This window comes from Carcharhinus amblyrhynchos, chromosome 33 (assembly GCF_965287045.1).
Source record: "Carcharhinus amblyrhynchos chromosome 33, sCarAmb.v2.hapA, whole genome shotgun sequence".
NCBI lineage: Eukaryota > Metazoa > Chordata > Chondrichthyes > Carcharhiniformes > Carcharhinidae > Carcharhinus > Carcharhinus amblyrhynchos.
Genome location: NC_137356.1, coordinates 6708420 through 6735696, shown reverse-complemented (window position 1 = coordinate 6735696; position 27277 = coordinate 6708420). Strand labels below are relative to the sequence as shown.

The 27277-nt window shown below is 46.1% G+C and overlaps 1 protein-coding gene across 1 annotated transcript in view; it reads right to left on the bottom strand.

The window, feature by feature from the left end:
* Positions 1-27277, bottom strand: part of notch3 (notch receptor 3) — a 209319-nt gene that overhangs the window by 65236 nt on the left and 116806 nt on the right. Inside the window, exons 7-9 of the mRNA XM_080216675.1 lie at positions 25335-25490; positions 20511-20696; positions 10507-10620 (exon numbers count right to left, since the gene is read on the bottom strand). Of these exons, the coding sequence (XP_080072801.1) occupies positions 10507-10620; positions 20511-20696; positions 25335-25490 (456 nt within the window). The remainder of the gene's footprint in view (positions 1-10506; positions 10621-20510; positions 20697-25334; positions 25491-27277) is intronic.

Genomic DNA, 27277 nt, shown 5'->3' with positions numbered 1-27277 from the left:
CTTTGTGTCATCAGCAAATTTCGTTACCCTACACTCAGCCCCCTCCTCCAGATCATCTATATAAATGGTAAATAGCTGAGGCCCCAGCACCGATCCCTGCAGCACTCCACTCGTCACCAACCACCCATCAGAATAGCACCCATTGATACCAACTCTCTGCCTCCTATTAGACAACCAATCTTCTATCCACGCTAACACCTTACCCCCAACTCCATGCCCCCTAACCTTCTGAAGCAACCTTTTGTGCAGCAAACTTGTCTCTGGCTCAGAAGGTGGGGAGGAGAGGTTTGACTCTAAGATATGAACACCAAATGTAGGCTAACTGCTCAGTGCAGTGCTGCAGGAATGCTGCACTGACAGAGGTGCTGTCTTTTTGGATGAGGGGAAAAAAGAGTATTCTCTCCCACCACGCTGTTCAAACAGTTATCCCCGGTGTCCTGGCCATCACTCATCCCTCACTCAACATGATCAAAACAGATTACCTAATCATTGTTGGATCTTAGTATGCATATGTTTGGCTACCACTTTTCCTATGTTACAGCAGTGTCTACACTTCAGAATATACACCATTTGCTGTGAAGCATTTTTGAGATGTTTTGCGGTCTTGTAAGCTGCTATCTAAATTCAGGGCTGTCTTTCTTTTCCAATTGCTCTGGGATGTCTTGTGGTTGTGTATGGTGCTATGTAAAGGCAAAGCTTTCTTTTCCTTTGCTCAACATTTTAACCAAGTGATTCTGTGAGAAGCAACTTCAGGATTGGATCAAGAGAGGAGCAAAAGTTGAAACTGGAGTGCTGGAGAAGCAAGCTGTGTCGTTTCACATAAGCAAATGTTTGCAAGTGGTTTTTGCTGCATTATTTCTAATGAGATTTAGTGCATAAATGCAGAGTAGTGGCTAAAGGCAGCAGCATTGTAGATGACAAAACCTTACGCAATATACCAGATCATTCAAATAAATACTATTCTCAACAGAATATGAACAGACAGTGCATAATCCAGCACCTGGTTACAAAAAACAGGGCTGGAAATTGCAAGGCATGTTAATAAAATTCCTTTCTCTCTTCTTTGAGTGCAGTGTGGTACTGAGGGAGTGCTGCAGTGTCATTCAGAGGGAACTTTAAGCTGCCGGTTCCAATGGACAAGGAAAATCTCACTGCAATAGCTAAGGAATGACAGAAGATTTCCCAGGGTTGGGGAAATCAGACGATATTCCTCCCTCTACCAGCACCCAAGAAAAGGATTAACTTCACAACGGCCTGTTGCTATTTGTGGAACCTTGCTGCATCCAATGATAGTTCATATAACAATGGTTGCATTTCTGAGCAATTTGTTGCACTTGAATAGGTAAGAGATGCGATTTGTTACAACAGAAGTGCACATCTTCCTTAGTTTTGCATCTATTGTCACAAAATTGAAGCATAGAATAGTACCCCTACAGTGCAGAAGGAGGCTATTTGGCCTATCGCGTCTGCACCAACCATAATCCCACCCAGGCCCTATCCCTATAACCCCATGCAGTTATCCTAGCTGCTACCTCTTAACACTAAGGGGCAATTTATCATAGTCAATCCACCTAACCTGCACATCTTTGGACACTAAGGGGCAATTTAGCATGGTCAATCTACCTAAACTGCACATCTTTGGATTCTAAGGGGCAATTTCGCATGGTCAATCCAACTAACCCGCACATCTTTGGACTGTGGGGGGAAATCAGAGCACCCGCAGGAAACCCACACAGACACGGGGAGAATATGCAACCTCCACACAGACAGTGACCCAAGCCGGGAATCAAATCCGGGTCCCTGGAGCTGTGAGGCAGCATTGCTACGGTCCCTGTGCCACCGTACCGCCCCACTGGCTTTCATTGACAGCACCTTACTAAGCGATCTATCATTGTCCTGCCACTTTTCAAGGGACCCATTGAAAATGACAAAGTCTTCAAGTTTATATTGTGCCCTGTCAAAGATCTTATTTTCTAAAATCAGGAAGAGAGAGACAGGTGAATACCTGAATAAAATCTTGGAATTGAGATGGTTTTGACAGAAGTAGCAACAAATTTTATTTCATTTTCGATTAGCTTGCTGCTTTACCCAGGTCATGTTCACTCATAAATCCCTCAAGTTTCCTGCAGTTAATCAGGAATTCACCAGTGCGAGAGAAAAAAAGATTCTTTCTCAAGGCCAAGGTTGAGTGGATGACTGAAGGTCTGCCGGGCACAAGTTAGTCAGGAATGTCTCCCGACAGGGTCAGGTAAGCACTGGAGACAGGCTTGGACCAGGTGGCAGGAACGGGGGCAGGTGAATTAACTTGGGAAGGAGAGGCAACACATGGGAAAAGAGAGGGGAATATTTGCTGATGTAAATGTATCTCCTCACAAAGATCACATCATCAGAGCCCGGCTGCTTGACTGAAGAGAGTTTTTTTGAGAGATTTAAAAGTCCACGGCTGCTGAGTGGAATTGTCTAAATTCAGATCAGAAATTTATATTCCACAGCTCTCTAGAATCTTAACAAAAAACGTATTCAGAAACTTGGGAGCCCTCGTCAATGTATTCCTGTGTCAGCTTATTGAGAAAGGAAAAGCACAGTGACAATACAGAATATGAAAAGAGAGTGGGAGCACCAGGAGAACTGACTGAATCTGTCAGTTGTATTCTAAGGTGCTGCTCCTTCAAGCAGGGTCTTCAATGGCTGCATGTGAAACACAGTAAGCATATGAGGGGCCCCGTGTCTGCCCCAAATGTAAATTGGGCCTAAAAGAATTGAGCCTCCCTCTCATTAAGGGCAGCTACTTCTCAGGCGAGGGGAACCGAGGCCTTTGGAGAACAATTGGCACATTGTCCGCCTCCAGGAGATAACAGACACGGCCCCTCTTGTCAATCAACCACCAACGGAGAGCTTCTTCAAAGGATTGGCTGAGGTATACTGCACCCTGACCTCTGAATAACCTCCCCACCACAAGAATGGCTGGTGAGGCCTACACTGCAGGCCTCTCTCCCTTTAAACACCTACCAGTCAGCACATGGGAGAGAGACTTTGTTTTTTTTAAAAAAATAATGTATGGTTATGACTTGGTGCACAGTTTTATTAGTGTGAATTAGATCACTATCTTTTTTTTGGGCAAATTTTAGGTTTGGGTCACTATCTGTGTGGTCTTTGCACATTCTCTCCATGTCTGCGTGGGTTTCCTCCAGGTACAGTCCAAAGATGTGCGGGTTAGGTGGATTGGCCATGCTAAATTGTCCCTCAATGTACTGGGCTGCTCTGGTTAGAAGGATTAGTGGGGTAAATGAGTGGGGTTGTGGGGATAGGGCATGGGGTAGGATTGTTGTTGGTGTAGGCTCAATGGGCCAACTGGCCTCCTTCCGCACTGTAGGGCTTCTATGAAATGATCAGTCAGTTAGGTCACGCAATGTACCAACTTCCATACAACAGCAGCACAGTGATTAGCAGTGCTGTCTCACAGCACCGGGGAACTGGGTTCAAATCTGGCCTCGGGTGACCATCTGTGTAGAGTTTATACATTCTCCCCATGTCTGTGTGGGTTTCCTCCAGATGCTCTAGTTTCCTCCCACAGAGGCATTGAACACAGTAAGAATCTTGCTCTTGTTCCTCAGATGCTTGACTGAGGGAGTGCTGCACCATCAAAGATGCCATCTTTCAATGAGAGCTAAACAAAACAATGTCTGTCCTCTTGGGTGGACAGGAAAGATTGCATAGTGCTATGTTCTTGGGTGTCCTGGCCAATATTTATTCCTCCATCAGAATTTGCTAGAGCAGGTCATTATCATGTTGCTGTGTGGGGGTTGGTGGTGCCCAAACTGTCTGATGCATTTCTGACATGACACGTGGTTGTACTTCACCAGGACCTGCTTCCTCTGTGACACCCTTGTCCATTCCTCCTTCATCCCCAACTCCTCATCCTCGCTCCCTCCATGACATCCTGGTCCACTCCTCCATCACCCCAACTCCTCATCCTCGCCCCTCCATAACACCCCGGACTACACTTCCGTCATCCCCAACTCCTCATCCTTGCTCCCTCCATGACACCCTGATCCATTCCTCTGTCACCCCAACTCCTCATCCCACTCCCTCCATGACACCCTGGTCCATTTCTCCATCACTCCCAATTCTTCATCCTTGCCCCCTCCATGACACCCTGATCCACTCCTCTCACCCCCAACTCTTCATGCCCTTCCCAAGGCACCTTCCCTTGCAATCAGAGAAGATGCAACCCCGGCCCCTTTACCTCCTCCCTCCTCACCATTCCAGGCCACAAACACTCCTTTTAGCTGAAGTAGCATTTCACTCATACCTCCTGCAATGTGGTCAACTGCATTCGCTGTGGGATGCGTTCAGTGTCTGCCTGTTGTTTGCTATTTTAACTCAGCACCTTGCTCCCATACCCGTCCTTGGCCTGTTCCATTGAAGCCCAGTGCTTGTTCAAAGAACGGTAACTCATCTTCTGATTAGCCACATTACAGCCTTCAGTGCACAACACTGAGTTCAACAATTTTAGACTGTGACCCTTCTCTTCCATCTTGACCTTTTTTGCATCCAGAATATTTTTTGTCCCAATGCATACCCTCCAAAACTCATTTGCTTGTTCTTTATTTTTGTTTTCACTGAGCACTGACCTTCATCCTCCTATTAACACATCCCACTATCATCTTTATGCCACTATTAGCACTTCCGTAGTCCTTAACCCTGCCATTAACACTCTCTCTGTCTCGCGACCTACACATCTTTGCTGCAATCTCTCTTGGCTCTCACCAATCACTGACCCTCGAGTCTGCTCCAGCCCCTTCTTGACACAATATACAATCGACCAAATTTCTCCCTCTCTTTAACTCTAAAGAAGTGTATGGACTCGAAAAATTAACTCTACTCCTCCCTCCGTGGATGCTGCCAGACCAGCTGGGCTTTTCCAACATTTTCCATTTTGATCCAGATTTCCAGCATCCTCAAATTTTGCTCCCATGTTTCATAGTACTTCACCAGTTGCAAAGTGCCTTGGGTCAGTCCTGAGGTTGTGAAAAGTACTACAGCATGGTGTAGTCAACAAGTCAAGCATTGGTCTGTGTCTGGGCAAGTTTGGCTACTTGCTGACTTAATGAAAGCAAAGATTTCTGCTCGAGGGGTAAATCACAGTGAAGCGAATTGGTGAAAGCATTGTCTAACTGCACCACAGAAAACAGGCCACCGCAGAAAACAGGCCAACCAGTTCAATTCCAGCACCGTGCTGAATTCACTTCCATCAACAATATGCAACACACCTCAGCAAGCCTGTGCTGGAAAACTGCAAACCTGGGTTCCAGCTCCACTGGCTGCTAGATGGTGGGTGTCAGAATAGGGTAATAGGTGTTCAAACAGTGGTTAGCACCATTGCCTCACAGTACCGGGGACCTGGGTTTGATTCCCAGCTTGGGTCACTGTCTGTGCGGAGTCTGCATGTATTTCCTGCGTCTGCGTGGGTTTCCTCCAGGTGCTCCGGTTTCCTCCCACAGTCTGAAAGACATGCTGGTTAGAGTGCATTACCCATGCTAAATTCTCCCTTGGTGTACCTGAACAGGTGCCTGAGTGTGGCGACTAGGGGATTTTCACAGTAATTTTATTGCAGTGTTAACGTAAGCCTACTTGTGACGATAATAAATAAGCTTCAACCATGCTCAGGTATAACTGCACTCCTCCTCGACCAAAAAATGGTGCTCCAGTGTAGCGATGGCCTAGTGGTATCGCTAGACTATTATTCCCAAAACTCAACTAATGTTCTGGGGACCCGGGTTCGAGTCCCATCAGGCATTTGGTGGAATTTCAATTCAATGAAAAATATCTGGAATTAAGAATCTACTGATGACAGTGAATCTACTGTCGGAAAAACCCATCTGGTTCACTAATGTCCTTTAGGGAAGGAGATCTGCCGTCCTTACCTGGTCCGGCCAACATGTGACTCCAGAGCTGCAGCAATGTGGTTGACACTCAGCTGCCCTCCAAGGGCAACTAGAAATGGGCTATAATTACTGGCCAGCCAGCATGTCCCAGGAATGAAAAAAAAATCGCTAACTCCTCGTTGTCTTCTACAATTAAACTTTTGTTGCTCTACCACTGACAACTGGCCCTAAGCTCCAGAATTCCCTCCCCAACCTCTGCTTCTCTAACCTTCTACAAGATGCTACTTAAATCCAATTTCTTTGACCAAACTTTTGATTGCTTGTCCCAGATTATCCTTCTATGGTTCAGTGTCAAATTTTGCTTGTTCACCTGTGAAGTGTTTTGGGATATTTTACAACATCAAAGTTGCACCATAAATACAAGATGCTAACATAAACACAGAAACACAGAAGCTAGAAGCAGGAGTCGGCCATTCAGCCCTTCGAGCCTGCTCTGCCATTCAGCTTGATCCTGGCTGATCATGGAATTCAATATCCTGATCCCCGCTTCTCAATGATCCCTTTAGCCTCAAGCCCCATATCTAATATCTTCTTGAAATCAGACAATGGACTGAAGAACAGCTTAGCATTCATCAATTGAGGAATTGAGTTTAGGAGTCGAGAGATAATGTTGCAGCTGTATAAGACTCTGGTCAGACCCCACTTGGGAGTATTGTGCTCAGTTCTGGTCGCCTCATTACAGAAAGGATGTGGGAGCCACAGAAAGGGTGCAGAGGAGATTTACAAGGATGTTGCCTGGATTGGGTGGCATGCCTTATGAGGATAGGTTGAGAGAGCTCGGTCTTTTCTCCTTGGAGAGACAAAGGATGAGGGGTGACCTGATAGAGGTGTATAAGATGATGAGAGGTATTGATCGAGTGAATTCTCAGAGGCTTTTTCCCAGGGCTGAAATGGTTGCCACAAGAGGACACAGGTTTAGGGTGCTGGGGGATAGGTACAATGGAGATGTCAGGAATAAGTTTTTCACTCAGAAGGTGACGGGTGCCTGGAATCGGCTGCTGGCGGTGGTGGTGGAGGCAGATTCGATAGTGTCTTTTAAGAGGCTTTTGGATAAGTACATGGACCCTTAGTAAGATGCAGGGTTATAGGTATGCCTAGTAGGTAGGGACATGTTTGGCGCAACTTGTGGGCCGAAGGGCCTGTCTGTGCTGTAAGTTTTTCTATGTTTCTATGTTTATTCCCTGCTGCCATCAGACTTTTGAATGGAATTACCTCACGCTAAGTTGATCTTTCTCTACACTCTAGCTATGACTGTAACACTACACTCTGCACTCTTTCCTTTCCTTTTCTATGAACGGTATGCTCTGTCTATATAGCTCACAAGAAACAATACTTCTCACTTATACTAATACATGTGACAATAATAAATCAAATCAACGTTTTGACCTAGAATCATAGAGGTTTACAGCATGGAAACAGGCCCTTCGGCCCAGTTTGTCCATGCCACCCTTTTTTTTAAAACCCCGAAGCACGGCCTCAACTACTCTCTGTGGTAGTGAATTCCACACATTCACCACCCTCCGGGTGAAGAAATGTCTTCTCACCTCTATTGCTACATAAAGAAGCCTAGCCTATAATTTACAGATTGTGCAAAATGGGACTCCAGTGTAGTGATGAGGCAGTGGTACATTACTGCAAACACTATACTCCAGATGATCTTTCAAATCTGTCTTCTCTACTTATCTATTCCAGTGAGAAAGATCCCACGGCACAATGTGGAAAAGGCGGGGAGTTCTTTCCGTATCCTGGCCAAGATTCCTCCTTCAATGAACACCAGATGGACTGGTCGCTCATCCAACTGCTATTTATGGGAATGTTGTGTGCAAAACGACTACTGTTTCCTGAAAATATAATGGTCACTGTACTCCCAATTTATTCATTGCCTGAGAAGCAATGACAGAGGTGTCCCTCACTGATATAAATAAATACATAGGCAAATCTTCAGCTACTTTCTTGTATACCAGTGCACCTCAGGAAACCCAGAGTTAAAAGAAAGATTTTTATATCTTAAATGACATTAATTGAGTCATTAATCATTTACAACCTGATAATGCTTAAGGGCCATAAAGGAGAAGCACTAAGGAGATGCGATGGCCTAGTGCTTTTATTGCTAGACTATTAATCCAGAAACTCAGCTAATGTTCGGGGGCCTCAGGTTTGAATCCCAGCCATGGTAGATAGTGGAATTTGAATTCAATAAAAAATATCTGGAATTGAGAATCTACTGATGACCATGAAACCATTGTTGATTGTTAGAAAAACTGATCTGGATCACTAGAATCATAGAATCCCTACAATGCAGAAAAAGGCCATTTAGTCTATCAAGTCTGCACCGATCACAATTCCTCCTATCCCTATATTCCCACCTATTTACCCTGCTAACCCTCCTGACACTAAGGAGCAATTTAGCATGGCCAATGAACCTAACCCACACATCTTTGGACTGTGGGAGGAAACTGGAGCACCCGGAGGAAATCCACACAGAAAAATTAAGATCATGCAAACTCCACATAGACAGTGACCCAAGCCAAGAATTAAACGCGGGCCTCTGGCGCTGTGAGGCAGCAGTGCTAACCACTGTGCCACCGTGCTGCCCTAATGTCCTTTAGGGAAGGAAATCTGCCATCCTTACTCGGTCTGGCCTACATGTGACTCCAGAGCCGCAGCAATGTGGTTTGTTTTCAACTACCCTCCAAGGGCAACTAGGGATGGGCAATATATGTTGGCCAGCCAGCAATGCACATATCCCACGAATGAATTTTTTTACAACTGCAGTATCAAACCATCAGAGACTTCAAATGCAATTCTCACTTTTTTTTAAGATTGAGCTACACAATTGTTATGCTTGTCAAAAGCCTATTCCTTGGGACATCATTAAAACATAAAATTTAGGATTGGAAAACCACAAGGAGTGTTTGGGAAGCTTTTTTTTAAACACAACGAGTTATGAATAGTACTACTGCGTTGAAGGAAAGTTGGAAGCAGATTCAGCAGTAACTTTGAAAAGAAATTGGATATATATAAATTTGAGAAGATGGATATGTCTACAGAGAGCCAGCATGGTCAGAATAGATTAAATGGTCTCCACAGAGAGTCAACACGGGCAGGATGGGTCAAATGGCCTGCTGCACTGCATCGTTCTATGATCTCTGTCAAAAATTTGGCAGTACAAAGTGACATTTGGCATACTGATCTAACTGCTTCCAGTACACTGTATACTGCTCGCAGTAAGTGCAAACTTGGGTAAATGAGTGACTGTTGGTAAAATTCCAAGGTACTTCAAAAATAAAATCCTCCCACCCTCTGAAAATGTCCATGTTTCATTGTCACAAAGCAATCTAAGGCTATCCGATAGTAATCAATTGCATACCACAGATGATATTGCCATGGACTTAGCAAGACTGCGACCATGGTAACCATACCTTGGACGGGAGACAAAATAGGTCACAATGTACATTGGAGGTCACTGTGACATATCCCTGTATTTAAATCAAAAGTGAAGCTGCGTGTAGCTGTAGATCCTGAGAAGTATTTTGCCTGATTTTACTGCAATGTTTCTGAACTTCTTGCAGCGTGATGGGAGAGTGGCATGCTTTCACTTTACCAAGTGAAAACCCTGGCTCCCTCTCAGTCTATTTTGTCCATTACTCCTTTAGGCAGCGACACATCCAGGAATAAGGATGATTAGACGCCACTCGGCTGCCAGCAACAACAACTTGCATTTATATAGTACCTTCAGAGGATTTTTAAGGAGCGTGTCTTAAAGGAGTACAGAGTGAAATAAAGGCCGGAATTTTACTGGCACGCCCACCCGAGGCTCGTAAGACCACACCTGAGGCCAATGAAGAATGCTGTTCTGCATGCCAGTAAAATCAGGGCCAAAGTTTTAAAGTTTATTTATTAGTGTCCCAAGTAAGTTTACATTAACACAGCAATGAAGTTACTGTGAAAATCCCCCAGTCGTTGCACTCTGGTGCCTGTTTGGGTACACTGAGGGAGAAATTAGCATGGCCAATGCACCTAACCAGCATGTCTTTCAGACTGGGAGAAAACCGGGGCACCCGGAGGAAACCCACGCAGACACAGAGAGAAGGTGCAGACTTCGCACAGATAATGACCTAAGCCGGGAATCAAACTTGGGTCACTGGTGTTTTGAGGCAGCAATGCTAACCACTGTGCTACAGTGCCACCTCTTAGATATCTGGATTGGTTTAGACAGGCAATTCTTAAGCCGTATTCAGGTGGGCATTCTTCATGGATGGTGCTAGGATGCAGGGCTTCATTACATGGGGAACCTGGAGCATCTGGGATGATTCTTAGAACAGAGGGGATATTTTGTCAGAGTAAATAAGGTGAAACTGTTTCCAGAGGCCACAGATTTAAAGTAATTGGCAAATTGGTGGCACAGTGGTTAGCGGGTAAGCGGAGCTGAGTCCACGAAAGATCAGCTATGAGGCAGCAGTGCAAACCACTGTGCCACCCAGAACACATCTCATCGGAGAATTCCACAATAGCGAATGTTCAGGGAGGCCACAGTCCATCTAAAGTTGCTTCTTACCTGAGGGGCACTTGCAGATGAAGCCGTTGACGATATCCATACACACACCATTATTCACACAGGGGTTGCTCTCACACTCATTGATATCTGTCTCACAGTAAGTCCCCTTGAAACCTGGAGGTTATAAGACATCAAGACATCACAAGTAAACAAATACATATTCATACCTTTGGACAGATGCATGAATATAAGCAGTAACAGAGCATGACACTGTAATTGAAATAGAGGAGGGTTTAAACAGTTGGAACTTGATCAATGAAGGATTGGTATTAGCTGCCATTTGCTTCCACTTGGACCCACGTATCCTTTCATTATTGTCCCATCACCACTCACTTTGGCCTTGCTCCATTGTTCCTTGTCCATTCACACTCTGTCTCTTTGCCAACACAAATACACCCATGCAAGATGGCCACTGACATAAGTCGCTGCACCTGCGCTGGTCCGCGCATGCGCTGAAATCCAAGGATGTCACTGCTGGAGTTTGTAGCCCAGAACTCAGGGTAGAAGTAGGGGAAGACTGGGGAGAGGCAATAGAACCTAACGCCCAGAGCAATGTACAATCCATCTACATTACTGGGATAGTGAGACAGAGAAACACTAACCACATGACGGCAGTAAAACATCCCACAAGGAAAGGATTTTAAGTTTCCCATCCGCGAATCCTTCCCTTCCATCCCCCTGGAAAAGGAGTTTCCAAAATCCATCACTATCAATCCCAGGATAGAAATGCACAACATTCTCTCCTGCTGCCAGGGCCAGTAATGACTGTGTATTCACCCTGCTACACATTTCCTATTATTCATAGAATCCCTACAATACAGAAGGAGGCCATTTGGTTCATCAAATCTGCATCGACCACAATTCCACTCAGGCCCTATTCCCGTAACCCCAGATATTTACCCTGCTAATCCCCCCTGAAATTAAGGTCAATTTAGCATGGCCAATCAACCAAACTTGCACCATCTTTGGACTGTGGAAGGAAACCGAGGCACCCAGAGGAAACCCACACAGACACGGGGAGAATATGCAGACTCCACGCAGAGAGTGACCCGAGGATGGAATTGAATCTGGATCCTTGGTCCTGTGAGGCAGCCGTGCTAACCACTGTGACACCCTGCCACCCCTTACATTATAAAGATAAAAGCCTGGGCCTTTAGCCTGAGGTTGTGCCTCAGATGACAGATGACAGCCTACCATCAGCATACAATTGTGCATGCACAGCACTGGCAGCAAATGCAGTCATCAATTAAACACTCCTGCCCTCCACCTGATCACAGAACATCAATCTTTTCTCCTTTCCTCCCTTACTTGTGCATCCTTTTACTTCTCTCCTGACCTCCAATTCCACTGACCTTGAAGCAGGAGAGATATGAAACGGGCTCCTGAATCGCTATCATCCACATTATACCATCCTACTAAGTCAATATCTCCCTCAGTGCTTCTTTTTATTGATCAACTGAAAGAAACAGTGCAGGGAATCACTAGGGTTAATGGGGATCAGGATTATGGATATCTTAAACATTGGTTTCAGATTCTGGCTACAGGAAGAGGAGGGTGGCAAGGAATTCTGCAGCTTTTAAGATCCCTGAAGCGAATCAGATAGATAATAACATATGCTGGTGGAAAATGAAGTGAGTCTCAGTTGGGAAAAGTCATGTTTCCATTGGTTTCCAATGGGGGTACCATAAGCATAGACATGGGTCAAGGGTGGAGGAGGAAAAGCATATTGTTAAGATAGCGGCGTGGGCTTGTTGGGCCAAAGGACCTGTTTCCCGTGTTGTGTTGTTCTTTGTTATAAGCTAATCTGAGTGACATGCTTACTGTGCACAGTCAAGAGTCAAGACCAAATGCGTAAATAAGGGGGTGATTTTGACTAAACGTGCAGATATGATTCATAGGATCCTGCTGTGCAGAAGGAGGCCATTTGGCCCATCGAATTTCCACCAGTCACAATCCCACCCAAGCCCTATCTTTTCCCATACATTAACCCTAGCTAGTTCCCCTGGCACTAAGGGACAATTTAGCATGGCCAATCCACCTCACCCATACATCTTTTAGACTGTGGGAGAAAACCACAGCACTCGGAAGAAACCCATGCAGACATGGGGAGAACGTGCAAACTGCACACAGACAGTGACCCAAGGCCGGAATTGAACCCGACTCCCTGGCACTGTGGAGCAGCAATGCTAACCACTATGCCACCGTGCCACCCCGCGGTTTCCACTTTGAAATCACACTTCCTGTTCTGCTTTTACATTTGGCAGCACCAGTTCCTGTCTCCAGATTTATAATAATGAGTGTCAACTCGTACCACCTTCCCACCAATAGTGAGTGCAATGCCTCAAGTGGCAGGTAGCTGTAATTACAGCGTGACACATTTACATCGGGAGTTTCTATTAGAAATGCAAACAGGCAATTTTATGATGAATAAAGTTGATAGGAGGTGCAAAGGATGTAAGTTTTTGATATATCATAGCTACAGAGGTACAGAAGTGTACACCCAAACATTTACAAACTTCTTTATAATCATGCAGCTGATTGCCAGGATTAACCACTACATATCAGCAGTACACAATTAAGAACGTTTACAAAATATGTGGCAGAACGAAAAGTTTCATTTCTGTTAAACAAGTTTTCAGTTTATGAATAATGTGGGAGAGCGGAAAGGCCTCCAAGCCTATTGGTAACTCTAACTGGATTCACACAAGATCATTTAAGATAAAAGCAAATTACTGCGGATGTTGGAATCTGAAACCAAAAGAGAAAATGCTGGAAAATCATGCAAAAGACCATTTAAGAGATTAGTATAGCTGTGGTGCGAGCAGTGATTAGTGAGAGTAAAACCAAGACATCAATCCTTCTTATTAACAAAGCCACAGAGACTTGCACACAAAAGGAAGTGGAGAAACTAAGGTTGCTCCAATTTTGTGGCCTGCTCACAGGAAGACTGGAGAAATTTTAATCTGCCAATTCTAATTGTTGGAATGCAGAAGAGAGGTCACATCATGTCCAAAACTGTGGAGATTAGGTGGATTGGCCATGTTAAATTGCCTCTTAATGTCACAGACACACAGATTAGGTGGATTGGCCATGCTAAATTGTCCCTGAATGTCCACAGGTATGATGTAGAGATGCCGGCTTTGGACTGGGGTAAACATGGTAAGAAGTTCTGATCAGAACCTTCCACACACCTGATGAAGGGACACCATTTCCGAAAGCTTGTGGGATTACTATCAATTAAACTGGATGGACTCTAACCTGGTGTTGTGGGACTTCTTACCGTGTCCACAGATATACAGGGTTGGGTTGATTGCCATGCTAAATTGCCCCTTAGTGTCGCAGGATGTTTGAGGGATTAGCAGGGTAAATATGTGGGGTTTTGGAGATGGGGCCTGGGTGGGATTGTTGTCAGTGCAGACTCGATGGACTGAATGGCCTCTTATGCTCTGTAAGATTTCCAAGGTTTCTATGTGGATGGCTCCCTAAAAAACACCAACATATCGCTGAAGTAGGGGAGACAACCTGTCCCTTCTTATTGGTCTACAAGTACATCAGAATCATCATTTTAGCAAAAACAGCCTTTTTATTTTGCAAATATTAGTGCTGGATGTGGGATTCGGCCCAATTCTGACTGTGTCCAATTCCAACCTGACTGCCATGGGGGCTGACCTGCTCCAGTCATCACAAAGGTGTGGCAACATCAGAAATTCAGAAAGAACATTTCTACATATATAGATAACAAGAGAGAGTCTGACTCCTACCACTGTCACCTCACTTCCCCTCCTGTACCAAATGTACACGGGTTGGTTGATAATAGCTTTGCATTGTCAATCTTTAAATGCTCGTTCCTCTTCATTGGGAAACCCAAGTGAAGGGTCAAGGTTCAAGGGTCAGCACATTGCCAGGTTTGCAATGGTAGGAAAGGCGAAGGCAAAAAAATCAAAGTTTGTAGCTTCAACAAAGCGATGGCCAAAATGGGCAAGAAACTTAGTCAAACTTCATAGAATCATAGAATCCCTATAGTGCAGAAGGAGGCCATTCAGCCCATCAAGTCTTCACTGACCACAATCCTACCCAGCCCCTGTCTCCTTAACCTCACGTACTTACCCTGCTGGTCCCCCTGACACTAAGGGGCAATTTCACATGGCCAATCCACCTAAGCCACACATCTTTGGACTGTGGGAGGAAACCGGAGTACCTGGAGGATATCCACGCTGACACAGGGAGAATGCAGACTCCGCACAGACAGTGACCCAAGCCGAGAACTGAACCGGGTCGCTGGCGCTGTGAGGCAGCAGCACTAACCACTGTGCCACCGTGCCACCTCAACTGAACCTGGGGTCTCTGGTGCTCTGAAGCAGCAGTGTTAACCACTGTGCCACCCCAATTGAACCAGGATCCCTGGCGCCGTGAGGCAGCAGCGCTAACCACTGTGTCACCCCAATCAAACCCAGGTCCCTAGCGCTGTGAGGCAGCACTGCAAACGACTGCACTACCATAGCATCCCAATCAAACCGGGATCCCTATCGCTGTGAGGCAGCTGTGCTAACCACTGTGCCACCAGGGCCAGGGGGCGCAAGTGGGGTGGGGAGGATGAGCGGGGTGGTGGTGGTGGTGGTGGTTGGTGGGGGCGGGGGGGGAAACGACAGTTGTAAGTTGGAGAAGGGCAGATTTAAGGGAAGAAATTGCTCATACTCTTGCTGATCTGTGCGAGTGTGTCACTGTATAACAGCCAGACAGCACCACACAGGCCTATCCTGTGACACAGTGCACTTATGGCCATAAACACTTTAAGGAGTCACACATTCTTAAAGCTGCACAATATTTAGATTTAAACAAACACTGAATGCTAAATAAAAACAGGAAATGCTTGATAACCCCACTGGCCTGTGGAGCGAGAAACAAGGTTTCCAGCCCGTTGGCTTCTACAACAGAGTTATTTATTGCTTTAGTTTTTCATTATTTGCTTTGCTTTCTATTTAATGGAATGCTAAACGTTGGCTGTTTTTCTCCACCATCCCAGGAACAGATGAATCAGTTGCTAAGCCACACAATGGTGCAGCCAAATTAACACCAGAAAAAATCTGCGCTGGTGAGATTTAAATCTTTATTCGCAGAAAGAAATATTCTCGGAGAATCCTCAGAAACAGAAACTTCTGTTGCAGGTCCAGGAATCAACTGCAGAAAGTGAACTGTATTGGTGTAAAAGATGTGTGTGTGTGTGTGTGAGTGTGTGTGTGTGAGTGTGAATGTGAGAGTGTGTGTGTGTGTGTGTGTGTGTGTGACTGTGAGAGAGAGTGTGTGTGTGTGTGTGTGTGTGACTGTGAGAGTGTGTGCGTGTGTGTGTGTGACTGTGAGACAGTGTGTGTGTGTGACTGTGAGAGTGTGTGTGTGTGTGTGTGTGTGTGACTGTGAGAGTGAGTGTGAGGGTATGTGAGTGAGTGAGTGAGTGTGTGTGTGTGTGTGTGTGTGTGTGTGTGTGTGTGTGTGTGTGTGTGTGTGTGTGTGTGTGTGTGAGTTTGCATTTTTCAGCCTCTCTCTCTCTTTGCTGTGACTGCATTTCAAATACCAAAGCTTGTTCTCAAAGCCGATTAAATGGACTGAGGGGCCGACCCTTGGGTCTGGCTGGCCGGTGAGAGGGGAGGGATGTAGGGGGAGGGGTTGGGTGGTCAGAGTACGATCTCCCCCTTTCATGCCTGGGGATGCATTCACCAGCTTTGGCCAGCTTTGTTGGCAGACAGACCAGCAGGACTGGCAGTGAATGCCATACAACAGTGAAGTTCAAAGGGAAAACTATGCAAAGAAGGATGAGGGTCCTTTCGTTTCCCCCCCCTCTTCCACAGGAGTGCAGTTGGAGTGTAAGTGCCTTTGTTGCTCCCCATATCTCTGTCTGGCGTGACAGTAATGTAGTGTGTGAGTGACAGAGGCCGTGCCGTGTTGAAAGCACTGGCACCATACAGTACACTCGTCTCTGCACAATAGACTATTTACACAGTAACGCAAAACGGAATCCAAAAGATGCGATTAATTGGAGGTTCATTAAAATAGAATACATCGCATAATTAACCTTTCCCCAGCCCCGCTCATGGGATAGGGACATTTCCATCTTTTTTTTGCCAATGACCAAACGGTCCATATCTGTGCGCACTGGCTGGTGGTGGGGGCTCTGTCTAACGCTCAGGAGAAGATGCTGCTGTAAATGAAGGTGTAGACACTTTAACCAACTAAACTGGGGCCAAGAAAATTGGGTTTCCAAATGTTCGGTTCCCGTATTCCCATCTTTTATTGCCTGAAGCTGAGAACGTTCCATACAGGATGGCACAGGGGTTAGCACCGCTGTCTCACAGCACCAAAGACCCAGGTTTGATTCCCGACTTGGGTGCCTGGCACTGTGAGGCAGTGTTGCGAACCATTCTGCCATCCTTTATGCAAGCGTGTGGAGTCTGCACGTTCTCTCCGTGTCTGCATGGGTTTCCTCTGGGTGCTTCAGTTGCCTCCCACAGTCTGAAAGAGGTGCTGGTTAGGGTGCATTGGCCATGCTAAATTCTCCCTCAGTATTATCCGAACAGGTGCCGGAGTGCGGCGACTATGGGATTTTCAGAGTAACTTCATTGCAGTGTTAATGTGAGCCTACTTGTGACACGAGTAAATAAAACGTGTGTAGGTTAGGTGGATTAACCATTGTAAATGCATGGGGTTAAAGTAAGGTTTATTTATTAGTCACAAGTAGGTGTAATTAACACTGCATGAAGTTACTGTGAAAATCCCTTAGTCGCCACACTCCAGCGTCTGTTCGGGTACACAGAGAGAATTTGGTACAGCCAATGCACCTAACCAGCACATCTTTCAGACTTTGGTAGGAAACCGGAGCAGTAGAGGAAATCCACACACACACAGGGAGAATGTACAAACTCCACACAGACAGTGAGCCAAACCGGGAATTGCACGTGGGTCTCTGGCGCTGTGCAGTTGTGCTAACCAGTGTGCCATCGTGCTGCCTCAGTTATGGGGATAGGTTGGGAAATGAACTTGAGTAAGATACCGTTTCGGAGAGTCGGTGTAGACCCGATGGGCCAACAGGCCTCCTTCTGCATTGTAGGGGTTCTTTGGATTCTGTCCTCCTTTAGAGTGGTGATTGTCCGTGTAAACTGGTCACATTGTAATTATATCCTTCTACCAGTGGGGACACTGTAGCACCTCAGTTTTGCTTTACTCGGTCCTATAGCACAGAGAAAATAAACCAACCCTACCTCTTACCTTGTTGGTCTGTTGTAAATTTGTTGATCTAACTGCACTGAGAGTGATACATATGCACAAATGCACATCAGTGGAGGGAGGGATGAAGAATTGGCTGCAATTCCCCAACCCCACCAGGCCCACGGACCCTCACTGAATTAAGCCCACAGTTTTACAAATAAAAATGGGCAGCACAGTGGCACGGTGGTTAGCGCTGCTGCCTCACAGCTCCAGGTACCCGGGTTCAACTCTAGCACTGGGTCACTGTCTGTGTGCAGTCAGCATGTTCTCCCCGTGTCTGCATGGGTTTCCTCCAGATGCTCCGGTTTCATTCCACACTCCAAAGATGTGCAGGTTAGGTGCGTTGGTCATGCTAAATTGCCACCTAATGTCCCGGGATGCGTAGGTTAGAGGGATTAGCGGGGTAAATATGTGGAGTTACGGGGATAGGGCCTGAGATTGCTGTTGGTGCGGGGTCGATGGGCTGAATGGCCTCCTTCTGCAATGTAGGTATTCTATTCTATGATAAAAGTTTCATCAGGAAGAGGAGAAAATCACAAGAGATGAACAAGTTTGCCTGGAGCAGGCAGCCTTCAGTTCTATGCCGCATCCCATTCTCCCCCCGCGCCCCCCCCCCCCCCCGCCCCCGGTGTTCCTGTATTCACCTAACGCCCAAGCGGCATCACATTTTGTTACAGTGATGCATTGGAACAGCTGCATCTGTAACAGGGTCAGGGGATGCACTTTTGTGGGAGACCCCTCGTTTTGCACAGCTCACAGGATACCTGCTGATGTCCACATCCCTCCCTCTGGAAATACAAAGCCTCTCTGCTCCAGCCCATACCGTTAAAAGACGAGGAACTTATTTTTTTATTATTTAAAAACTTTCCCCAGGGAAAAATTTAAACGCCACCAAACTCTCAAGGGTTGAAATTAATGATGGAGGGAATATTCAAGCTCCCAATATGTGGTGTGCATGCGAACAAAGAGGATTTCCTTAGTGGCAGGGTGCAGACCCAGCACTCCTGTACTCTGCACTGTATTAAAATTCCGAGCACACTCCCAGTGTCTCGTTCTCACCTCCCCATCGACTCCCAGCAACTTCAAGGTCTGAAACTAATCTCGAGGTGGGTTTTTTTCTCCCCTTGCAGCAGATCCTTAAAGCGACACTGCCGCACTCGCTCCCTGCAACATCACAACAACTTCAAACTGTTACCATCTGTGTGATTTCCCCTTTTATTTTTTTGTCTCGCTGTCTATGTGGCCTTTCTCAAATGTAAATCTCCATTGAAGCTCGCAGTCTGAACATAATGACCCCCTTGGAGTGTTAGGCAGCAAGGAGAAGGGGGGGGAGAAAAAAATCTATGTTGTCTTTTTTCCCGTTCTAGTTCCCCCCCACCCCACCCAAGCTCAATTTTTTTCCTCTCCCAAGATCAGGAGCAGCTGAGGGCTGTACAGCCCATCATGCCCCTGACAGCTCCCTCAAGGAGTCACTACAACCAAATGTTAGCAGGTTCTAGGATCATGGAGCCTGGGTGGATGCTCACACCTGATAGCAGCAAGGCTGAACCAAGTGGAGACAACCAGTCTCATTAGGCTGCAATGCCAAGGCGCAGCTGTAACGCAACTTCCAACCCACTTATCACCTCAGCACAGGGCCAGGGGCCAATCTCGCCAAGGGAACCTTCAACCGAGTGCATGTTCCAGATACAGCAGGGGTGAAATCAGACATGGTCAGCAACACAAAATACATCATCAACTCTAAGTATCGACAGAGTCGAACACCAAGAATATCCTACATAGAATCATAAAATGCCACAGAGCAGGAGGAGGCCATTCGGACCATCGAGTCTGCACCGACCACAATCCCACCCGTCGGTCCACCTTGTTGTCAAACGAGGGGTATGCACATGGTGGGTCGTGCGTGGGCTGCTCTTGGATGTTTCGAGAGTGGCCTAGTACTTCACGTCGTGGTGTGTGCTTAAACCTGGACCAGCAGATGGGCACCACAACAGCTCAGTGACTATCACTGCTAGCTGTTCAGATACATGGATTTGGGCCAGTGTCTGTGGGAGTTTGCGCATTCTCCCTGTGGTTGCGTGGGTTTCCTCCGGGTGCTCCGGTTTCCTCCCACACTCCAAAGATGTGCTCTTAGGCTGATTGGTGCACCAAATTGACCCTACACCATTCTCCCCTGAATCTGGTTACAATAGGGGTACCATTCGCATACACACGGGGCAAGGTAGGTGTAGGAAAATGCTTTGTTAAGATGGTGGCGCGGGCTCGTTGGGCCAAAGGGCCTGTTTCCCGTGCTGGGTTGTTCTTTGTTGTTCACCCAGGCTCTAGCCATAACCCCATTCATTTTAGTCTGGCTAGTCCCCCCGACTCTAAGGGGCAATTTAGCACGGCCAATCCACCTAACCCGCATATCTTTGGAGTGTGGGAGGAAACCGGAGCACCCGGAGGAATCCCCATGCAAACACAGGGGAGAACGTGCAGATTCCACACAGACAATGACCCAAGCCGGGAACTGAACCCAGCTCCCTGGCACTGTGAGGAAGCAGTGCTGACCGCTGTACCTCTGGCACAAAATGCAACTCTGCCTGATTTAAACCCTAACTTGCTATCCAATTTCTCAGTGACTCCATTTTCCAAGCTGTTCTTTCACATTCTGGTCTGACTGAGCTAAATTAAGCCACTTAGTAAGTACCTTTTAAAGAAACTTGTTCATTAATTGGCAGCAACTTTTCCTGCATCAGGCTCCTTACCTGGCATACAGATGCAGGTGAATTCCCCAATTCGGTCCAGGCAGGTGGCGTCATTCTGACAGGGCATGGATAAGCATTCGTTGATATCAGTCTCACAGCGAGGGCCTGTGTATCCATTTCCACACTGGCATTGGAAAGAGCCTTCGGTATTCACACATTTTCCGAAGTGTTCACATGGGTTGGCACCTTCAAACAATAAACGAATAAAGAGATAAACGGGTGAAGCTCACTGGCCTCGTGACACTTCTGAGCTGTGCTAAGGCAGCAAGGATTCTAGGCACATACCGTATAATTCACATACAAGTCCACCAACTACAAAAACAGCGCCTCTAAATGAAGAGAGGAGACATAGGATCCCTACAGCAGAAGGAGGCCATTCAGCCCACCGAGTCTGAACTCAATCAACTGAACTGAGACAACAATCCCACCCAGGCCCTATCCCTGTAACCCCATGTATTTACCATGCTAATCCCCCTGACACTAAGGGGCAATTTGACAAGGCCAATCCACCTAATCCACACATCTTTGGGCTGTGGGAGGAAACCCATGTAGATATGGGGAGAATGCGCAAACTCCACACAGACAGTGACCCAAACTGGGGTTGCTGGCCTGTGAGGCAGCAGTACTAACCACTGTACCACCCTAACCAAAAACATAATCGAAGACTGAAGAGATTGACGACACATTCGAAGAGGTAGTCAGGAAAAGACAGCAAGACAATGTTTGAGAACAGGAAGATGAAGAAGAGAAAGACCTGCATTTATGTAGCACCTTTCAGGGTCATTGAGCATATTGAAGAGGCAATTAAATACCTTTGAAAAGAATTTGAGTTATGGGTTGCTGGAATTGAGACATAATTAAAGTGTTGAAGATCAAGCCAGAGCGAGTACGAAAACCCTATTCCTCTTAGAGTTCCACACTCAGGGAGCAAGAGAGTTAGGATTTAGAGAGAAAATGGAAGGAAACCTTTTTCACCCAGAGAGCGGTGGGAATCTAGAACGCACTGCCTGAAAGAGTAGTAGAGGCAGAAACCTTCACCACATTTAAAAACTAATCAAATGGCCCAGTGGTATTATTGCTAGACTATTAATCCAGAAACTGAGCTAATGTTCTGGGGACCCAGGTTCAAATTCCGCCACGGTAGATGGCGGAATTTGAATTCAATAGAAAATATATATGGAATTAAGAATCGACTGACAACCCTGGAACTTTTTTCGGAAAACCCCATCTGGTTCACTAATGTCCTTTGGGGGAGGAAATCAACCGTCTTTACCTGGTCTGGCCTACATGGGACTCCAGAGCCACAGCAATGTGGTTGACTCTCAACTGACCTCGGGCAACTAGGGATGGGCAATAAATGCTGGCCAGCCAGCGATGCCATGCCTCACAACTGAATTAAAAAAGATGTATCCGTGAAGTACAAGGTTAACAGAGCTAGAGTCTAAAAGTGGGATCCAGCGCAATGCAGACATGTCAGCCAATTCAGGCATGATGGACCGAATGATTGTATGAGATGATTAATGTAGGGTGCATTATAGCCAATTGACGCACAGTAGTTAGCACCACTGCCTCACAACGCCAGGGAACCGGATTCAATTCCTGGCTTGGGTCACTGTCTGTGCTGAGTCTGCGTGTTCTCCCCTTGTCTGCCTGGGTTTCCTCCAGGTGCTCCAGTTTCCTTCCATAGTCCAAAAAGGTGTGCTGGTTAGGATGCACAGGCCATGCTGAATTGACCCTAGGGAGATTAGCAGGGTGAATGTGGAATAGGGCCTGGGTGGAATTGTGGTCAGTGCTGACTCGATGGGCCAAATGGCCTCCTTCTGCAATGTGAGGATTCTATGAGCATGATTTTGTGATGTGTAATGATATTCAGACCCCAGTTTGTGCAATGTTGAGTGAGTGATAAATATTGGCCAGGACACCAGTGATAACTCCGCCTGCCCACCTTCATAATATCGATTCCATACAATCCTTTATGTCTACCCAAGATGGCAGATAGTGCCTGGGTCTCAACATCTTCCCTGAAAGATATTAAAATTCTGAGCACATATCCTGTCTCTCGATCCCTCCTCATCACCAGCTCCCAGCACTTGTTGAAATTTATCTTGCAATGTTTTTTCTATCCATCTCTTAAAACGATACCTTTCCACTCGCTCCCTGCACCATCACAACAGCTTCAAACCGTTAGCGTCTGTGTGATTTTCCTTTAATTTTTTGTCTCGCTGTCTGTGTGGACCTTTCTCAAATGTAAATCTGCATTGAAGCTCACAGTCTGAAGATAATAACTCCCTCTGAGTGTTGGGCAGCAGGAAGCACAAAGGAAACTTGAGTCGTTTTGTTTCTGTTCCTGCCCCAAACCGAACTTCACCGCTACTCATTTTCTCCTCTTCTGGAGGCAGAGACAGCATCTCTGACAGTGCGGCACTCCCTCAGTGCTGACCCTCTGACAGTGCGGTACTCCCTCAGTACTGACCCTCTGACAGTGCAGTACTCCCTCAGTACTGACTCTCTGACAGTGCGGCACTCCCTCAGTACTGACTCTCTGACAGTGCGGCACTCCCTCAGTACTGACTCTCTGACAGTGCGGCACTCCCTCAGTACTGACTCTCTGACAGTGCGGCACTCCCTCAGTACTGACTCTCTGACAGTGCGGCACTCCCTCAGCACTGCAGTGCAGTCTTTATTTTGTGTTCAAACCTTGGCCTGGAGTGTGCCTTGTTGGAACACAAAAGATTTCATAGGGCATAGAAATATACAGGCTCAGATAAACCATGATTAGGCCATTAAGCCCTCATTATTCAATCAGATTAAACCTCCATTTACCCTAAAATCATTGAATCTCTACAGTATGGAATGGGGCCACTCAGCCCATCAAACCTGTACCTGCCTTGGTTCATTAAATACTAATACATTTGTCTCAGAGAAATCTATCAGTAATGAGCTTTCAACTGACATTCAGCCTTCAGTTTTGGGGAGAGTTCCAGATTTCCACTACCCTATATGTGAAGAAATGTGAATTTGCTCTAATTTCAGGTTCTGCAACCTTGTTCTGAAGTCCCAAATTAACGGACATTGAGTAGAGCGAAACCATCAACTTCACCAAACACTTGAATTACATTACCATGACCCACAACACTCATAGGAGTACAAGCCTAGCCCAAGCACACTCCAGTATGCAGAACGCACAAAGCTGGCAGCTGATGGTGCCACAGAGTAGAGCGTGAGGAGCTGAAATTGAGAAAGGCCAATACTTCCACCTCTGGGCTGAAAAGCCCCAGGTTCAAGACCCACTCCAGTTCTCCCATCATTCACGTGGTTTGCATTTTCACAGCAGACTCGAGTCAAATAGGCACAGGGTAGGGGACTGCAACACAAGGCCAGAGAGGGTTAGGTTTTTGGGATTGGACAGAGAGAGAGGACATGTCCCCTTTCTTTGTGCTCTGCTACTTCTTTTTTGCCGACATCCAACCCTTTTGCCCCCTGTGATGCCATGCCTTTATCTCGTGGCTTGTTGTCTTCTTGTCTCTTTTCTACTCCTTTTTCCGTGTTCTCCGTTTGTCTTTTTCTTTCCTTTTCGTTGGCTGTGCATCATTGGGGGACCCGGTTGGGCGTGTCACATATATAGTTAGGTTTTTGGGGTCGGACAGAGACAGGACTTGTCCCCTCTTCTTCGTGCTTTGTCATTTTTCTTTTGGCCCATGTCCAACCCTTGTTGTCTCTTGTGGTGCCTGTAATGGCAGCCAGGTGACAAAAAACCATGGAGAGCTTTGAAGATCAGGACAGGGTTGCATTGGTTGACTTGCTGTGGAATAGGATGTCAGTGTTGGTCGGGGAGGGCATGGTGGATGTCGTGTGGGGCATGGAGACCTGGAGCTCATCAATTATTTAAAAATCATCAAGTTTCTGAGTTTAATATTTTCTGGAATGAAATGGGAGGGTTTTTTGAAAAGATACAACTTAACATTTAAGTTTTAAGTTTATTTATTAATGTCACAAGTAGGCTTACACTAACACTACAGTGAAGTTACTGAAAATCCCCTAGTCATCACACTCCGGCACCTGTTTGGGTATTCTGAGACAGAATTTAGCACAGCCAACGCACGTAACCAGCACGTCTTTTGGACTATGGGAGGAAACTGGAGGAACCCCACGCAGACACAGGGAGAACATGCAGACTCTGCACCAACAGTGACCCAAGCCAGGAGTCGAATCTGCATTCCTGGTGCTGTGAGGCAGCAGTGTTAACCGCTGCGCCACCGTGATGTGATTCGATGGGCCAAATGTCCTCCTACACTGTTTTAAGTTTAAATTTTAAGTTTATTTATTGTCACAAGTAGGCTTACTTTAACACTGCAATGAAGTTACAGTGAAAATCCCCTAGTCGCCACACTCCGGCGCCTGTTCGCGTACACTGAGGGAGAATTTAGCACAGTCAGTGCACCCTAACCAGCACGTCTTTCGGACTGTGGGAGGAAACCAAAGCACCCAGAGGAGAACGTGCAGACCCTGCACAGTTCCGCAACTCCAAAACTCCCCTTCAATTTTACCCTGCCGCATGAAGGGGATAAATCCTTACATAGGTGCATTGGCCAATCCATTCCTTCAAGGAACAGCCTCACCTGGTATCTTAAAAAAAGCCAGTTGGTAAAGGATTAAACTGGAGCCAATCTTTCCTCAGCTGAACTTTTATTTACAGTGTGAAACGTTACAAGCGCACACCTCCTGACACAACCACAGGCTTGTACCTGCTCTAGTGAAACCCCAATTAGTGCCTTCTACCTGTACATAAAGAAACATAATTGATAAAGAATTAACAATACGTACCAATTGAGCATTCATCGACATCTTGGTTACAGGCTGGCCCTGTGAATCCCGAGGGGCACGTGCAGATGGCTTGCCCGGTTACTGGGTTGGTATCACAGATAGCCCCCTCATGACATGGATTGCTAACACAGGCATCATCAAGGTGGCATAGCAGCCCTACAAGGCGATAACAGGACAGTTAAGTGTGGCAGGGAAGACCCAGTGGCATTGTGAGCATGTTACCTGGTACTACATACAATCAGAGCAGTCAAGAATGAGACAACAAAAGCAATGCCAAAAACAAAAGAAGAAGTCTCACAACACCACGTTAAAGTCCAAAAGCTAGTGGATTTTGCTACCAAATAAACCTGTTGGATTTTAACCTGGTGTTGTGAGACTTCTTACTGTGCTTACCCCAGTCCAACGCCAGCATCTCCACATCAAAAACAAAGGAACCATAAGAGAAGATGCTGGAAAATCTCAGCAGATCTGTCAGCATCTATAAGGAGAGAAAAGAGCTGATGTTTTGAGTCCAAATGACTCTTAAGGGACTCGAAACTTCGGCACTTTTCTCTCCTTACAGACGCTGCCAGACCTGCTGAGATTTTTCAGCATTTTCTTTTTCGGTTTCAGATTCCAGCATCCACAGTAATTGCTTTTATCCAAACACAAAGGAGTTACTCTGCCTAAAGATTTGGAATATTACTGCAGACACTGAGTTACTATTCTGTTTTTCTCACCTCTCAAACTGGTGTGTGGTTTTACCAAAAAAAGAACCTTACAAAAAAGGCCCATTCTTTGTCGGTGTCTGTAACGACAGACTATTTAACCACCTTGAAGGACAGGCAGCAGATGCATGGGAATTCCATTGCCTCCCAAGTCCTCCCCAGAGCACATCATCTCAACTTGGGACATGTACCATCATTCTTTCATCACCACTGTGTCAAAATCCTTGAACTACCCTCTCAACAATACCATGGTAACCCCTACGTCTCATCAACTGTGGAGGTTCCAGAAGGTAGCCAGTGCCATCTTTTCAAGGGGCCACTAGGGAATGTCAGTCAATGCCAGTCTTACCAGCGATGCCCATTTTCCGAGAATGACTTAAGGAAACTTATCTGAGGAAGGATGTCCTTGCTATAGAGGGAGTGCAGCGAAGGTTTATCAGGCTGATTCCTGGGATGGCAGGTCTGTCATGTGAGGAGAGACTAAGTCGGTTAGGATTATGTTTGTTAGAATGTAACCGGTGACAACTTTGTATTGGATGTAATGTGACCAATAGTAACAAGCTGTAAGGGTCAGCTGACCCAGTAAACCATAGAACCAATGACAGAATGATGTGATGGTCCACTGACTCACTATAAATGAAAACCTGCTGGGAATTGTGGGGAGCTTGGATTGGCCCAGAGCGAGGCCCCAGGTTTGGAGTAATGAAGTTTCTTTATTAAATCCTGTCTTTGATTTATAAGTTGGAGTAAGTTTTGTTATATTCTTATTGTCTGCATTTGAAGAGTTCCTTCTGAGGAAACAATATTCACTGGAGTTTAGAAGAGTGAGAGGGGATCTCATAGAAATGTTTAAAATTCTAACAGGGTTAGACAGAGTAGATTCAGAAAAAATATTCCCAATGGTGGGGGAGTCCAGAACTAGGGATCACAGTTTGAGGATAAGGCGTAAATCTTTTAGGACTGAGGTAGGGAGAAATTCCTTCACTCAGAGGGTGGTGAATGTGTGGAATCCACTCCCACAGGAAGTAGCTGAGGCCAAAACATTGTGTGATTTCAAGAAGAAATTAGATATAGCTCTTGATGCTAAAGGGATCAAAGGATATGGGGGAATCAGGATGTTGAATTTGATGTTCAGCCATGACCATAACGAATGGTACAGCAGGCTTGAAGGGTCAAATGGCCTACTCCTGCTTCTAGTTTCTATGAACCAGGTATTTATGGAGGGTGCTCAGGGTC